Source organism: Tenrec ecaudatus, chromosome 11 (genome assembly GCF_050624435.1).
Source record: "Tenrec ecaudatus isolate mTenEca1 chromosome 11, mTenEca1.hap1, whole genome shotgun sequence".
NCBI lineage: Eukaryota > Metazoa > Chordata > Mammalia > Afrosoricida > Tenrecidae > Tenrec > Tenrec ecaudatus.
Window position 1 is genome coordinate 69660202 of NC_134540.1, and position 17146 is coordinate 69677347.

Consider the following 17146-nt stretch of genomic DNA (forward strand, 5'->3'; position numbering starts at 1 on the left):
ATGTGATACCTGCCCAAACTTACAATGCACAAGGTGGATAGTAGTCACACAAACTGCAAGAACCGTACAGAGAGCCAGAAGAGCTTACCATAGTGTTGTTACTCCTAACGTTGTCAATGCCAACAATACCGAGACTTAGAATGTTTAACAGCAGTGACAAGTACAAAGTACACAGGTGCCCCTTCTTAGCTATCTGCACTCTCCCTCTCTCTGAACTCCATTGTGCAAAGTTGGAAACCAGCTGGATTCAGATAAAATTTCACATCAATCTCTCATTGCTTGAACTCCCAGCACCCACTATCTGAAACTCAGGAGTCCGGGATTTGCTAACATGATACCCTCCATATCCAGACTATCTGACCTACCAGTGCCTGAATGCAGTCACCAAGTTCGTCTGGATTGGAAAGGATGGGTAGAGTGGTGAGTGAATGGAGGGTCAAGAGCTATGCTGGGTCAAAGGGAGAAACAGGGTCGCTTAGAGTTCTATATCTCCTTAGAGACTGACATCGGCGAGGGATGACGTGCAGCACTGTAAAGTGGAAATCATTAATGAAATCAACTCAGGTACTGGACTTTGGTAGTATGTCCATTGTATAGTCCACTTCTCACACTCTGGAAGGGAGGTTGAACTTTGACCTGCTCGTTTCTGTCTCACTTTTCCAGCAAAGATTAACTTTGCAGAACTTTGTCCTTTCAATAGATAGGTTTGGCAATTAACAGCAACAACAATAAAAATTCCACGATATCTGGTCTTTTGTGCAGTGAGGCCCACCTGGACGACCCAAATATTATCCCCTTGTGTCTGTCTTCTTTTCTGGCAGTTGTCCTTTGACCCTGACGTACGTTGTACCTGCCTAGTGGGTGCAAGCACACACAAGCATCTCCTTCAGAAGCTAGCTCGATTAAAGTGGCCTTATTTATAGAGAGAATGTTTGTTATCTAGTTGCGTCTGAATCGGCAGCCTGAGTCCAATGGGCATATGTGTCAGTGCAGTTTAAGGGAAAGCCCGAGCTCTTTCTGCAGTGGGAAAAGCCATTGGACTGGATACCCACGGTTCTTGCTGCCCAACACCCATATGCTTCCCTCCTGGTAATCTCACTTCTGCCTCCCCACACACATGTACATCCTTTGATTGTAGCTCTGGGCACAGGCTCTGGCCGGCTTAAGTAGATCAGTCTAGGCCGTTCTTGTGCCACCGTCATTAAATTTGGAACGTCTGGATGCTGGATAAAAGCCCAGATTTATTCCCCAGAGCTTCTTCCCTGGACAACGTAGAGGGAGATGTGAAACCTGGAATGGCTACTTGAAGCAACTGCCTCCCTAAATTAGAGTAGACCTTCATGATGCCGAGGAAACCAAATGTCCGTTTACTGATGGGACACGACTGGACATGAAAATAAATAGCTTTGAATATTCATCAATAATTGGAACATGGACTATAAGAAGTATGAATCTAGGGCAACTGCAACTCATGAGAAGGAAATGAATGAATGAAGAGCAGCGAAGCCTTAGCGAGCTGAAATGACCTGGCAGTGGCGATCTCGAGTCAGATAACCAGATGGCTTCCTGGGCCAGGCACAACAAATTTAAGAAGAATGGTGTCACATTCACCATCTTGAAGCACAACGCTCTGTGATAGGATAATAGCCACACACTTACAGAAAGACCGGCTAATACAAGTATTATTCAATGTATGCATCGACCACTCAAGCCAATGATGAAAAAATTGAATTCTACTAATTTCTTCATTCTGAAATTTATCAACTAGGCAATTGAGATGCTTTGATAAGTATTGGCAATTGGAATGCCAAAGTTGGAAACAAGGATCAATAGTTGGAAAAGATGGCCTTGGTGATAGAAACGATCCTAGAGATCACATGATAGAAATTTCAAGACAAATGACTTCTTCATTGCAAATATCTTTTTGTTTTTCAGCAACATAAACTGCAAGTACAGGTGAGGACCTCACCAGATGGAATGCACAGGAATCAGATGGACTGTATTTGTGGGAAGAGACGGTGGAGAAGCTCCATATCATCAGCAAAGTTCATGTGTGAAAACAAATGAAGATATCTACAATTGTCAAAAATATGACATTGAGCACATCCAAACTGAATTTAGAGACTATTTCAGGAACAGATTTGATGCATTGAGACCTAATGAGTTGTGGAAGTACATCAACTAAAATATAACCAAAAAATCCAAAATGAAATCAGCACACAAAATTAAAATGAGAAAATTAATAACACCATTAAAAATACAACAAAATGACAGCAATATAAACATACTACCGATAACAACATTGAATGTAAATGGATTAAGCTCACCAGCTAATAGATCAAATGAATAAGAAAACAAAACCCATTAATATGTTGCTTATAAGAAACATACCTGAGACACAAAGACAAATACAGGCTAAAAATCAAAGGATAGAAAAAATATATTGAGCTAATGGTAGTCCACAAAAAAGGAGTAGCGATGTGATTTTCTGATAAAATAGCCTTGAAAGTAAAAGTCATCTTGCGAGACAAGGCCATTATGTAATGATGAAGCCACAAACAAGAAGACATAACCATAATAAACATCTGTCCACTTAATGAAGCACCCTCAGGATACATTAACCAAACTCGTAGAGTCGAAGAGACAGACAATACTATTTAGGAAACTTCAATATATTACTCAACGAGAGACAGATGAACAGGAAAGAAAAACAAAATTATAGAAAAATAAACAATATAAGCAATCTATTTGATCTCTTACACATATACGGAACACTTCACCCAACAGCAACACAGAATACACTCCTTTCAAGTGCACCTGAATTGTATTCCAAAACAGGTCATACGCAAGGCCATGAAACAAGCATTATGATTCTACAAACCATCTTTTGCTGTAAAATTAGAAATCAGTAATCGGAAGATCAAACAAAAAAATCAATTACATGATATTTAACAACACCTGACTGTAACAACACTGGGTAATTGAAGAAATAAAGCATGCGAGTTAAAATTTCCTTAGAACAAATGAGAACAAAAATACAACGTACTAAAACCTCTTGAGCACAGTAAAAGGCGTTCTTAGAGGGCACTTTATAAACACACACATCAGAAAAGAAGGAAGGACCAAAATCAACACCTCACAAAACATGTGCAACAATTGGAATCAGAGCAGCGAAACAAACCCTCAGCCACCAGTAGAAAAGAATGAAGATTAGAAAGGAAATAAATGATCAGAAAAACAAACCCAAAAAAGTCAACAAGGTAAACTGATTCTTCATAAGGATAAGCAAAATTGATAAGCCACTGGCAAGTTTAACAAAGGAAAAGAAGCAAATGTTACGAATAATAAATGAAATGGGAAACATCGCAAACGAAATAAAAAAGACAATTACCCAAATGTGCTTGACGCAATGGATGTATGGATTGATATAAGAGCTCTAAGAACCCCCAATACAATGATGTATTAAACAACAAAACAAACAAAAACTAACCCACACACAAAAAAAGAGAAGACAAACACCCTACAACTTAAAAAAAACCTGGAAGAAATGGACGTACTTCCAGAAGCACAGTACTAACCTAAATTTACAGATTGATATAGAAAACCTGAACATGTTCGGTAGCTGGATAGGGACAGGGTTATCCCTCTTCATGCCTGAGCCCCCCTTGCAGGAGGGTGGAAGAGAATCAGGTGAGCCTTAGCCAGCCTTAAAGACTAACTGGGCGAGTTAGTTTATTGTGCCGACCTGGCCGATAAACACATGTGGGGTTAATTGAAAGGTGGAGGGATAAATGGCATGGTAAGCCTCGCGTTTCTAGTTCTCGGGTCTCTTGCATTGTGATGGTCGGACCAGGGTGCCAGCTGCCTTAGCCAGTTCCCTGCTTCAGCTGGCAAGGCTCACTTCCTGCTAGACATCCCTGAGGAGAAGCCACATGGACCTACCCCGATGCAGTCCTGGGTGCTGGAGCAACCGTGTGGAGACCCCTGCCAGCACTGAGATGCTTACACGCTCACTGACTCGGCTTTCCTCCTGCAGTCAGCATCATTGCATCTGTTTTGTGAGATGGAGGAGGGCTTTGTGGATTGGTGTTGGACATATGGGTCAATGTTGGACTTGTGGGCTTGGGCAGAACTGGGTTGGGAGGTTTTCTTGATGTATACTTAGCCTTTATATAAAACTCTCTTTTACGTGACTTGCTGTGGATTTGTTTCTCTAAAGTTCTCAGACTAACGCACTGAGCCTGCTCCAATTCAGGCCCCCCACCTCCTCCACCAGCCAGGTGGGCCATATACCTGGGCAGCCCAAACGAGGCCCAGGCGTGTGTACTTCAGCCAATGGGGTCAACCAGTACCTTTGCCCACACCTCCCCAGCCAAAGGCTTCAAATACTGTGACTGCAGGACCGCTGGCACCCACTCCCCGCTTTTTTTCTTAGCCCTTCTGGCTCCTGTTTCTGTGCCCACTGGGCATGCCACGGTCTCTCTGGCCTCAATTCACCCAGTGTAGGTGCGCAGTCCCACGAGTTTGCCTGCATTCAGTGTTGAGTGTGGCCCACTTCCCCAAAATAATGTGTACTCTTTGAGACTAACACCAGAAACTTCTTCCATCCTTTATAAAAACCCACTTGGATCACAAACCAGGCTTCGTCATGAATTCTATCTCATGCGGAGCCAAGAACCGAGGTATTTCCCACCTGAGAAACCTAACAAGTAGACCTCTCACACAAGAAAAAGATTAGGTAACTTTAAAAATCTCAACATCAAGAAATCCAGGACCAGATGGTTTTATCAGGTAATTGGACCCAGCATCTAGAACAGAGTTAATACCACTTGCACACAAACTACTCCAGCATATAGGAAAGGACGACACTTTACAACTCCTTTTACGAAGCAAGTATAAGCCTGATACCCAAACCAAGCAAAGACATTACCATAATAGAAACAACAACAGCTATAGACCAATATCCCTAAGGGGATCGATACAACATTCTAGCTGGTAGAATTTCACAAAACATTTAAAAATACATTTTGATCAAGCAGGACTTGCAGCAGGTACGAAATGATAAAGAAAAACATTCCATGTAATGCACCGTATAGATGCCGCAGAAGAAAGAACCCTGTGATTACGGAAATTGATTCAGGAAAGGCATTCCACAAAATCCAACATCCATCTTTGATTTTTGAAAATGTCAATCAAATAGGCATAGAATGGGAGAGAAGCTGAAAGCGCCTACCTCCTTCGACAGGAGCAGGGCTGCCCTTTATGACCACTCTCGTTTACTATATAGTTCTGGGAGTCTTGGCCAGAGCTCCAATGCCAAACAATACCATCAGTACCCAAACAGTTTGGAATTGGTACAACATAAATATGTGCATCAAACGATCCAGATCCAGAACCCAGAAATAAAACCAGGCACCTACAAACACCTATTTTTTTGTTAGCTGGTATTTAATACATATATCAGTCATTCCAAATTTCCATCACGTCAAGTAGCGTGTGCAATGGCTACCACAATTTCCAAACCATCTTTTTCTACATGGACTCCTTGGCATCATCTCCTTGTTACCCCTCCTCCACTGCTGTGCCCCCTCTTCCCCAAACCCCTCAGTCTACTTGCTGTCCCTCTAGGTCAGGGGCGCTCACACTTTGTCAGCATGTGAACTACTTATAAAATAATCAAGTCAAAATGATCTGCCAACCACAAAAACGCAAAACATATTTATTTTTATTTATTACATGTATTCATAAATACATTGAGAATTCTTTATATGTTCAATGTATGTTTATATACCTTGCATAACCGCATGAGTCCACATTTGCACAACACAACTGTACATTTTTTGTCATGACCTGAGTTTGCTCTGATGATTTGCACTGAATGGAATGAGCCAGGGATGCATAGTCTGGAAGGAGCTGCTGACAGCCGGCCTCAAGCACACTTCCAAATGATCATCAGTCATGATGGAACGGTCCTTGGACTTAATGATCTTGATGTGGAAAAGGCTGACTCATAAATAAGTAGAGCCGAATACTGCAGTCAAGGAGGTAGCACATTTTCTCATGTTTGGGTGCGTTCCCTCTGTAAGTTCCAGAACTGTTCCTGCACTCTGGACTTCAGCTGCATGCCGGCTTGTAGTGTCAAAATCTCCCATTCTGTATGAAAATGATATGTTTTTGTCTTCTTACTTGGTCCAGCTCCCCCACTCATTTTATTGCCCTTTCTTACGTTTAAGAGAAAAAAGAAACAATGTCTAAAAATTGGCGATAACTTAGTTCGTCAGTTTTGCTGCACTTAGCGCAGTTGTTTGCGCATGCGTTTGACACCTAAGATTGCATCTGATTGGCTGTGCTGTATATCAATTAAGTGACGGGATTGATGATAGGCTTACATCTATTTTTTTAATGCCATGTGATCTACCTACACTACATTTGCGATCGACAGTAGATCGTGAATGACGTATTGAGCACCCCTGCTCTAGGTCCATCAATCCTGGGTTTTATTTACTGAAAAAACAGAAACTCATGTAACACAGCTTCAAGAGAGTGATCTCCACTGACACAACACCTCTGAGATACAGTTAATATGAACCAACAAAAACCAAACCAAACAATACAAACCAAAAACACAGCAAATTTTGGGAACCAGATCAGGTCCAGCCTGCATCGGGGGTGGGAGGTGGGGGGGTGGAGGGGGATCTACAAAGTTGTAACTGTTCAGCTCAGATCCCTGCCTTTGATCTTCTATGCTCCTGTCTCCCAAGCACTCTGTTTAGGGATCCCTTTCCTCCCTTCTCTCCATTTTGGAGTGGGGGAGTTCTCCGGAGGTTTATTTCCTGAGTATTTCCACAGACGAGTCTTGGACTCCCACTGTCACCCACCGCCATTGCACACCGGATTCTCATAATTTAGGCGCCGATACTGGTCCCTCCTTTGGCCTTAAGTTATATGGATGCCAATCCTTCAGTGACTGATGATGGTGTGCTTCTTCCATGTGGACTTAGTTGACATCTCTTGTAGATGCTGCTTGTTTGGAGACAGGTCTTTAAGACCTCAGACACTATTTTATCTGTGTTCTCTTCTTAAGGGCAAATTATTGAGCAGGGCCATGATGTAAGAATTAATTGCTCTTAAGTTGTAGCAAGGATTTAGTGCGAGCCCCAAACCCATTCCTGAATCTAGGCTTTTTTTTTCCTTTTAATTTGCTGTAACTTGGAAGTTAATACATATGTCACATCATTCCATAGTTCAATCGTGTCAAACAGAATTGTACAGTTGCTTCCCTAACCAGTCTCCAAGCATGCTTTTCCTTCCTGGACTTCTTGACAGCACCTCCCTCTTATATTCCCCACCCTCCCCACTGCCCCCCCAAAACCTTATTCTATTTGCTCAACACCCCCCGGGTTTTAATTACTGAAAATCAGAGAAGCAAATAACACAGCTTCAAGAGGGTGACCCCCCAATGGCGATGCACCTATAAGATACACCCTAAGATGAACAAGCATAAGCAAAATGGAACAGCATGACCATGGCAGGGTTGCCTGAATATACATATCTTATACAGGGTCCAGGGCCACAATGAGCCGAGACCTTGTTTGTTCCCCAAACAATAGTGCACTGATCTCGGTACAGCTCTCTTCTGCTTCCTCAGACACCATGAGTTTTTTGGCTTCGGTCCTCGGGTTCCAAGTGTGTCTGAGGTAGAGTCCAGTTCACCCAGTAGGGTTCCCGCAGGGGCTCTCCATGATGCAGCCTCTGGAACATGATGTGCGTGCTGAAGATCCAGGATTCGGTGTCCCAGGGCTCTACGGCACCTGACCTGGATGCCCAGAATACACCAGGTCAATTCTGCCCACCTGCTGCACACCACTAAAGACCCTCCCTACCCAATGTCCCCAAGAGCATCCCCAGTCTCGCCTCCCCCACCTGGAGATCAGCCGCTCTTCCGCTCCCCTCAACAGACATGCATTGTGTTTCCCCAAACATGACGGTTCCCCCTCCTCTCTCCTGTGCTGCCCTTCCCATCAGTAGGCCTCATCCCTCTGATAGAACTGCCTCCCTCTCTGGGGGCCCTCACCCCAGATTCACATGGCTACCATTCAGCAGACAGCCTGCCCCCTCTGATGTCCCTTTGATCCCAGCTGTTGTGAGCTACCCTCCAGCCAAGTGGCCTACACTACACTCACCTGGAGCAGATGATGTGTGGTTCACTGGGACTGGTCTGACTCTTACCAGGCTGCCTGATCCCTCACCTGCAAGCTTGAGCTTGTGTCCATTCCACTGCTTGTCCCTACTGCAACGGCCTCAGACAGTGTTTGTCCTCTTGGGCTTGACTAACTTCACTCAGCACAAAGCTTTCCAGATCCCTCCATAACTTGAGGTACCTAATTTTTTATAAAGAACTAAAACACATGAAATGGGGAAGAGACAGTCTTTTCAACAAATGATGCTGGCAAAATTGGAGGTCCATCTGCAAAAGAATGAAACAGGGCCACACCTGACATCGTATACAAAAATGAGCTCTACATGGATTAAAGACCTATATATATATATACACACACTCTAGAAGTATAGAAATAATCAATGAAGAACTAGGGGCAACCTTGAGATCCCTAACACAAGGAAAGCCTACACACACTCCCAAACACTGAAAAGCATGCACTACGGAAGGTAAAATAGAGGCCTGGGACCTCCTAAAAACATGATATTTGTATCTATCAAAAGAGTAAAAAGAGTGCTCACCGACTGGTGGAAAATTTGGGGCAATGATACATTGGATGAGAGGATACCTGGTAACAAAGTGAGTTACTAGTTGGGCTGCTAAGCACAAGGTCAGTAGTTCAAAACCACCAGCTACTCTGAGGAGAAAGACGAACCTTTCTACTCCCACATAGTCTCTGGGACCCCTAAGGGCAGCATGACCCTGTCCTGTAGGGTTGCGCTGAGTCAGAATCAAGTTGAAGGCAGCACATTTGGATTTTGGGGATATCGGATAAAGGGCTAATCTAAACAAAGTGCAGAAAACTGTAACATTTATAAGAAAAACAGTTTAATTTTAAAAATAGGCAGAAGACATTTGAGATAGTTAAGGTTTATTGTGTCAACCTGGCCGATTAACACATGTGGAATTAATTGAAGGGCGGAGAGATCAATGGCTCGGTGAGCCTCACCTTTCTAGTTCTCAGATCTCTTGCTTTCTGATGGTCGGACCAGGGTCCAGCTGCCTTAGCCAGTTTCCTGCTCAGCTGGCAAGGCTCACTTCCTGCGAGACATCCCTGATGAGAAGCCACATGGACCTACCCCAATGCAGCCCTGGGTGCTGGAGCAGCCGCATGGAGACCCCTCCCAGTGCTGAGATACTTAACCATTCACTGATTCAGGTTTCCTCCTGCAGTCAGCGTCATTGCGTGTGTTTTGTGAGATTGAGGAGGACTTTGTAGATTGGTGTCAGAGTTTTGGGCTGGGACAGCACTGGGTTGGGATGCTTTCTTAATGTACACTTACCCTTTATATAAAACTCTCTCTCATATATATATGAGTTTCTGTGGATTTGTTTCTCTAATTTAACCAGACTGACACGAATATATAATTTTCTGAAGATGACATCCAGGTGAACAACAATGATATAAAGAAATGCTTAAGACCATTAGCTATAGGAGAAATTCAAATTAAAACAATGATGAGATACCACCTCACACTGGTACTGATAGCAACATGTTTATTAAAAAGAGGAAGAAGAAAAGGACTAATAAACACTGGATTGGCTGTGGAGAGACTGGAACCTTCCCACACTGCTGGCGGGGTTGTGCTGTAGAAAACAAGCTGGAGCTTCCTTTTACAAATGTGAGTAGAAATACTACCCAGTGACGCGGCCATCTCTCTACTCAGCATACACCCCAAAGAAATAAACAGCAAAACACACACCGATCTAGGCACACCCACATTTAGCGCAGCGCTATGCACAATAACAAAAAGATGGAAACACCCAAAATGCCCATCTGTGGAGGAATGGGTAGACAATCTCTGGTACCTACATGCAATGGAATAGTGCCCATCCCTAAAACACAACGATGAAATTGCCGACCAATTCAAAGCATGGGTGAGTTCAGATGACATTATGCTCAGCAAAGTTAGTCAATCCTATGAAGACAAATACTGAATGAAACCATGTTATAAAAGAAAAAAGAAGCAGACTTTGAAGGCTACAGTGAGGTGGTGGGGGGTGGGGGCTTCGGGGTGGGGGATGGAGGGGATGTGGTGGGGGAGGAATAGGGAATGGAGGGAGGAGAAGGAGGAAAAACCAGTGCAGACAGATTCATCTCAAGGAAATGACTTACCAGCTGTAGAAGCTGGCAAGTTGCATATCCATCTGTCAAACGCCAAGCGGAGCCTTCTCCTGACTCATGCAACCACAGGGGCTGATGAACCCAACTGGTAGGTCAGATGGCAGGTTGCTGGCTGCAAAGATGAGTCAGTCCAGATGTGGCGGTTGACTGATGTTATGTCAAATGGACACTCCTGGCTAGGGGCGGAGTCAAACCTGTCAATCATGTCACAGCCTTATGCGGTTTCTTTGGGGGTGTGGCCTTCTTATAAAGAGATGTGACGGCCCACCCTCTCAGTCTCTCCCCTTTCACCTTCCTGCTTACTGACCCAGTGAGCTACCGGAGCCCCACCATGTTTCCACCGACTTGGGATCCACATGACTCGGCACGCGCCAGCCTGTGATCTTCCTGCTTCCTGCCTCACTGCATGTGGCTGCAAGAGTCTGAAGAGGGACGTCTGGGCTAGTATCAGACTTCTGGACTTGAGTTGGCCTGGGCTAGAATGCTTTCTTAGTATCTAATGACTTCTTGATATAAGACTCTTTCTTATACATACTATATGAGTGTCATTGATTTTTTTTCTAGTCAACCTCACCAAGGTGGACGTTTTTAAAAAATTAAACCCTGACGCACACCTTTCCTGATTTTAAACCATTTACTATCCCCTTTTTCTGTTCAAGTGACTGCCTCTTGGTCTATTTCTACCCAGCCAGACTCACTGTCATCACACCAAGGCAGACTCATAGCAACCGCTGTGGTTTCTGAGACTGTGACTGTCCACAGGAGCAGAAAGTCCAGTCTTTCTCCGTCAGAGCTGCCAGTGGTTTTGAACTGCGGGCCATGCAGATCGCAGCCCAATCCCACAGGTCCCAAAAGAGCACAATGAATTGTTCTGGAATGTTCTTCCTTCAATACGTTGTCCGTAGTTTGTTATAAACCTAACTTGAATGCCTTTGCAGTCAATTGGCATAAGTAAACATCTTTCTACATGCTCAGCGCTTAGCCAAACTCCACCTGACATTGGCAATGATCCACCTTGTTCCACGTCCTCTTCTGAATCCAATTCGAACTTCTGGCAGCTCCTCTCCTATGTACCGCTGCCACAGGTTTTTGAATCATCTTCACCAAAACTTACTTGCATGTGCTCTCAACAGTGTTGTTCAGGATTTCCGTCTTCTTTTGCCGAGTTAAAGAAGCCAGACACAAAGGAACCCAGCCAGAAACAGACAAACACTAACCATGGGTGCAGTTGTCAGGCGAGTGAGTGCTTGTCTTTAGGGAGGAGGGAGAGAGGGGCTGGCAACTTTCTATTTCTTGATCTGGATGGTGGTGTCATCATTTCTATATTTTCTGCACTTTTTCTTTAGGTGTATTATAGACATCAAAGCCATTTTTAAAAAACTCAGAATGGGATTATTAACCAGAAAAGGTGCTGGTCTTACTGTGGATAATAGAAGTACCGTATATACTTGAGTATAAGCTGGCCCGAATATCAGTCGAGGCACCTAATTTTACCACATAAACTGCATTAAAATGTGCTTGAAAAGTGGGCTTATCCATGAGTATAAGTAGCTGGAAGAGAAGCACTTTTAGGATAGAAACTAGAGAAGCAGGTACTTCCTAAGCATCTCCCACAGGTCAGACCTGTCCTCGTTGCTTCCATATCTCTGGCTTCGCTTACTCCTCTCTGACTCACCAATGGGAATCGGAGGCTGGGGAGTTACCGCTAGCAGCGTCAAGCAGGGCTGGAGTGGTTTCCAGAGGCATCCATCTACTTCTCAAACCCAGGAGGTAGAGGACACCAGCGGTTCCCTGGCACAGGAGTCCAGAGGCCCCTGAGCTGGACTGGGCATTCTCCAGACTCTCACCAACCTTCGGTCCTTATCTCTCAGTACGTCCATACCCAAAGACCCAGAGATCCACTGACCGGGCTGGGAGCCAAAGATCTATTTCTTACAGCTCTGAACTGCTCCTGATGGAATCTCAGCATCTGTGCTGCATTAGAAAGCCTATCGTGTTCTTATAAAGAGCCTAATTATGGGTGTCGTACTTGGCCACAAAAGGATCGCTGGCGGCATGGCAGTTATATGCTTGGCCGCTAGTGGAAAGGCCGGCAGTTCAAGCCCAGAAACTTCTCCAGAAAGGAAAGCTGAGGCTGTTTGCGCCCGTAAGCATCTACAGCCTTGACAGACCTATGTGGCCGTTTTACTCTGTCCCACGGGGTTGCTGTGAGTCGGAAGGCAGGGAGTTTGGGGGTTTTTGTGTGTGGACTTTGTCACATGTAATAAATGGCTGCTTGATTAAATAGCCCCCATTTTGGGGTTGTTGTTTTATAACCTTGCTGTGTTACATCTTCACTAAAAAGACAAGTCTGCTGGCTGCGGATGGAGGCGGTGGTTCAGGCCTCGAGCTCTGCGAGACTCTCGTGTCATCGAGCCGATTTCGATTCAGAGCGACCCTGGAAGAAGACAGGGTAGAACTGCCCCTGTGGGCTTCCGAGACGGTAACTCTTCCAGGAAGTACAACGCCTCCTCCTACTCCCTCGGAGTGTCTGGTGGTTTTGAACTGCAGACCTTGTGGTTATGGCACAGTGCTTATGCATTTGGCTGCTGAATATAAGGTCGGCAGTTTGAACCCACCAGCTGCTCCAAAGAAGTAAAACAGGACTTTCTATTCCTGTCAAGAGCTTCAGTCTTGGGAACCCACGAGGAAAGCTCTGCCCTGTCCTGTAGGGTCCCTATGAGTCACAATGGACTTGACGGCAGGGGGGTTGAGGTGTGGGGCTCTCGGTTCTGTGATTTTCTCCATTGTTCAGATGAGAAATGAGTCTGAGGAAGGTGCTTTTCCGTCTTACTTTTCCTTAAGCTTTCCCCACGAACCCAGGTTACCCGTGGTAAAGTCAGAGGCACCCTCCGGTCTGTAAGAGTGACGCAGCACTTACTGGCAACCTCGAGGAGAGATAGCAAGAGGTGGATTTCCGGGAGGGGCTATCTGCTTTGCTCGGGTTAATCGCATAAACAAGGATTCGGGCCTTCAAAGAGAAGGGCGCTTGGTGGTATCATGGGTTAAGTCCGGGCTGCTTTCTCAAGTTAGACAGATCAAATCGGCAGCCTTTCTGTGGGAGAAAGATGAGGCTGTCTGCTCCCATAAAGATTCAGTCGTGGAAATCCTAAGAAGCAGCTCTAGTCTGCCCTTAAGGGTTGCTGTGAGTTGGATCGACTTGGAATCAACTTGCTCTCCTCCGGCCCTGCTTTCTTTTGGGGGCGGAGGAGAGGACCGTGCTGGCTCGAGGTTTCCTTGCTGTGCCTACTCCTGTCCTTGGAAAGGCCTTTCCACTTGGCTTCCTTTGTCCACACTCTTCCCCTTCTAGATGACGGCCAACTGGCAGCTCCACCCGCCTGTGCTCAGAGGGCAGTCATGGACTTTACTGCTCTTGAGAATGAACATGGCCCCTTGTCACAGGGCACCCAATGACCCCAGCCCTGGTGGCAATCCTCCCCACATCCTCTCTCCACACAGGAGCGGCTGAGGCGAGGCTGAGGCTACAGAGGGCTGGCAGGAGAGGGCTCCAGCCCAAGCCCGCTGAGCAGACTCTACAGCCAAGAGCAGTGGGGTGAGGTGGGGGCAAGAGGAAGGCTGGTAAGGCAAACTTAAGGAAGAGTGGAGGATGACTCAATCCTGTCGTTTGTGTGAAAGGCTTACTTGTCTATGGGACCCAGTCTTGCAGCCAGCTCCCTGGCCCCACCCTCCCCAGGAAAGAACTGCCAGGCACCAATCCTGGCTCTTGGCTTGGGTCTAGCTAGGGGAAGAGGGGGGCAGAATGAGGGTTGAGGCTTGGGAAACACCCAACCAGTCCAGTAGGAGCTCCAATCCTCCCTCTGGCGCCATAGGGAGGGCAGTGGAACCCAAGGGTGGGCCTCTCATTGGAATTCTCACTGCCGTCGAGTCAATACTGACACATATTGACCCTCTAGGACAGAGTAGAACTGCCCCTGTGACTTCCCAAGACTATCACTCTTTATGGGATCAGAAAACCCCTTCTTTCTCTGGAGGAGCGGCTGGTGGTTTTGAAGTGCTGACCTTGCAGATCACAACCAGTGCTAACCAGTACACCACCAGGGGCTTCTCTCAAGGGAATCGAGGGGGGACAGGAGCTATAAGGAGGGGTCCAGAGAAAAAAATGATGTGTCAAGTTCACAAGGTTGCGGGGGCGGAAATACAGGCTGCTCCTCTCCTTTCCAGTCGGAGCCTGGGGTTCCCCCCCAAGGGTGGAGAAGGAAGGAGTCTCACAGGAGGACATGAAAGCTGTAAGAGCCAGTATTGACAAGAATGAGCCCTGTGACCCCGGACGAGCTACGGACTTAATCCTCCTGAAAGAACCCGGAGCAGCAGGCTTTCCTGTAGAGGGCTTGGAGAAACCACTGCCCTCCAGTTGAGTCTGACTCATGGCCGCCCCCTGTGTGTGAAGAGCAGAACAGCTTTCTTGGCTGTGATATTTAAGGAAACGGATCGCCAGGCCTTGCTTCCGTGGTGCGCCGAGTAGCTTTGATGTTAGTAGTCTAGTGTAAGGCTTCCATCAATGGTCTTTGTCATCCCCAAAGAGCCCCAGTCTCTCCTTTGGGCAGAGGACTGGCAGAGTTGGCCAGGGTTGGCACTGCTTGGAGTAATAAAGCAAACCAAAATAAAGCACACTGTCCTGGAGTCCATTCCGGCTTCCAGTGACTCGATAGAGGTTAGAGCAGCTCTGTTCCCTGAGGCTTGCTGCCAAGGAAGACTGTAGGTTTAGTCAGTGGAGGGTCGCGCCTTCCTCCTATGGCGTGGCTGGGGGGTTCCAGCGCCTGACCTATTGGACAGCCGCTGACACATGCACTTCAGCCACGTGGCCAGCGGGGCCCAAGGAGTCGTCACCAAGAAGGCACAGCTCGCTGCCGTGGAAGTGTCCATCCTGACCCACAGCAGCCCCAGCGGGCATGGTCGAACAGCCCCAGTGGCTTCCTCAATTGTAACTCTGCGGGACTCAAAAGCTTCACAGCAAAATGTGGTGAAGAGAGCGAGCTATCAACGGGAATAGTGTCTGGGGGCTGAAAGGTCTGTATTCACACAAGCAGCTATCTAAGGGAGGCGGCAGCTCAGTCCACGCGGAAGAAGCACAGCCGCCTGTGTGACCCAAAGTTGACAATAACAAAAATCCAAATGTGACAAAGGGAAAAGTATAAGCACTCACACTGTGAACAGCCGATTTGCAGGAGGCTGTGGAGGACAGCGGGAGCCCCCAACCCATCTGCAGAGCAGCGAGTCAGAGGAGGCCTCCGGCAGATCCCCTCTAGCCACAGCAAAGGAGCAGCTTGCCATGTTATTATAAACTTGGCTCTGTGGATCGAACGTGGTGTAACATGATATTTGGTCAGTGGACCTCTCTCTTGACCCAACCTGAATTTGTTCTAGGCTCAAATATTTCTCGCTTTTTCCACCATATAAATGTCTTCTCTGGCTTTTTAAATATTGTTGGTGGTCTTTTCTTTCTAATGCTTTATTTTAATCTTTATGTTATTGTTATTATTATTGGTTTGGGGTTTTGATTGCTGCTGTTGGGTTTCCCAGCCTAGGAAGCACAGAGGAGTGGATGCATCGAGTCTGACTGAGCGAACGTGGGATGGAAGGAGATGGTTGGGGGGCACGAACAATGAATGTGGGTGGGGGGGGAAGCATAAGAACGGACCGTGATGATGTATGTACAACTCCTTTAAAAAGCAATTTAACTGTGGGAGTGTATGATATGTGATTACATGGATAAAGCTACAAAAATGAGAACAAAGGAAGAAAAACCAAAGTTGACCCGTGGGTACCGTGGGTGAGGGGAAGGGCTTTTGCTTCGGGACCCTGAGTTTCTGTGGGTGAAAAGCGAATCAACACACTCGCAGTGTCATCAGCGGCACGGAATCACCCATCTAGAAGCTGTGGGATTGGAGAGGGCTTTGTTGTGTGTCTCTTTGGCCACAATTAAAAATAAATACATGAATAACACCGAGTACAAGGAAGAACATGGTCTGAAATCCATATGATTGAACTATTGAATAGTACGATATGCAGATGAAGTGCCAATAAAACTGTTTTAAAAAAAAACCCACAAAAGAATTCCAGAACTCCACCAGGGAGCAAAGCCATCCTTGACCTCGTGTGCCCCCCTCCCCTCACATCGGATGCCCACTCCACTCCCCCCGCCCCGTCTCACTGATGACTCTTTGGCTGGCTGGAGCGAGTGGAAGGACCTGCTTGGCGAACTTTTTTCCCTCTCCCTCCTCTGGGCGACGTCCGATGGGTGTGTCAGGCAGGGGTGATATTTGAAGGCTGCAGCCGGAGAGCCCGCTGCGAAGCCAGGGCACCAGCGAGCCAAGCGAAGAGAGATGGCCTCCCCGCCGCCGCCCGCCACCACCTACGCACCGCCCGAGGTGCCCACGGGGCTTGCACTGTTCCTCACCATCCCCTTCGCCTTCTTCCTGCCCGAGCTGGTGAGTGCTGGCGGGGCGCTGCGCAGCGGGACAGACAGCACCGCGCAGGGGACCCGGGACAGGACGACGGGATGGGGCTGCAGGCTGCGGTCTTCTCTCTCTCTCTCTCTCTCTCTCTCTCTCTCTCTCTCTCTCTCTCTCTCTCTCTCTCTCTCTCTCACACACACACACACACACACACACACACACACACACACACACACACACACACGGCTCAGAGCTGGGGGGTGCTATGTTGACCAGGGAGGGGACCAGGGCTTCCGTCTTCAGACACACACACACACACACACACACACACACACACACACTGACGGC

The 17146-nt window shown here is 46.7% G+C and overlaps 1 protein-coding gene across 1 annotated transcript in view; it reads left to right on the top strand.

Annotated features, from left to right (window-relative positions):
• Positions 1 to 16690: 16690 nt before the first annotated feature.
• Positions 16691 to 17146, top strand: part of MALL (mal, T cell differentiation protein like) — a 30815-nt gene continuing 30359 nt past the window's right edge. The window contains exon 1 of the mRNA XM_075562550.1: positions 16691 to 16831. Within this exon, the coding sequence (XP_075418665.1) occupies positions 16727 to 16831 (105 nt within the window). The 5' untranslated portion in view covers positions 16691 to 16726. The remainder of the gene's footprint in view (positions 16832 to 17146) is intronic.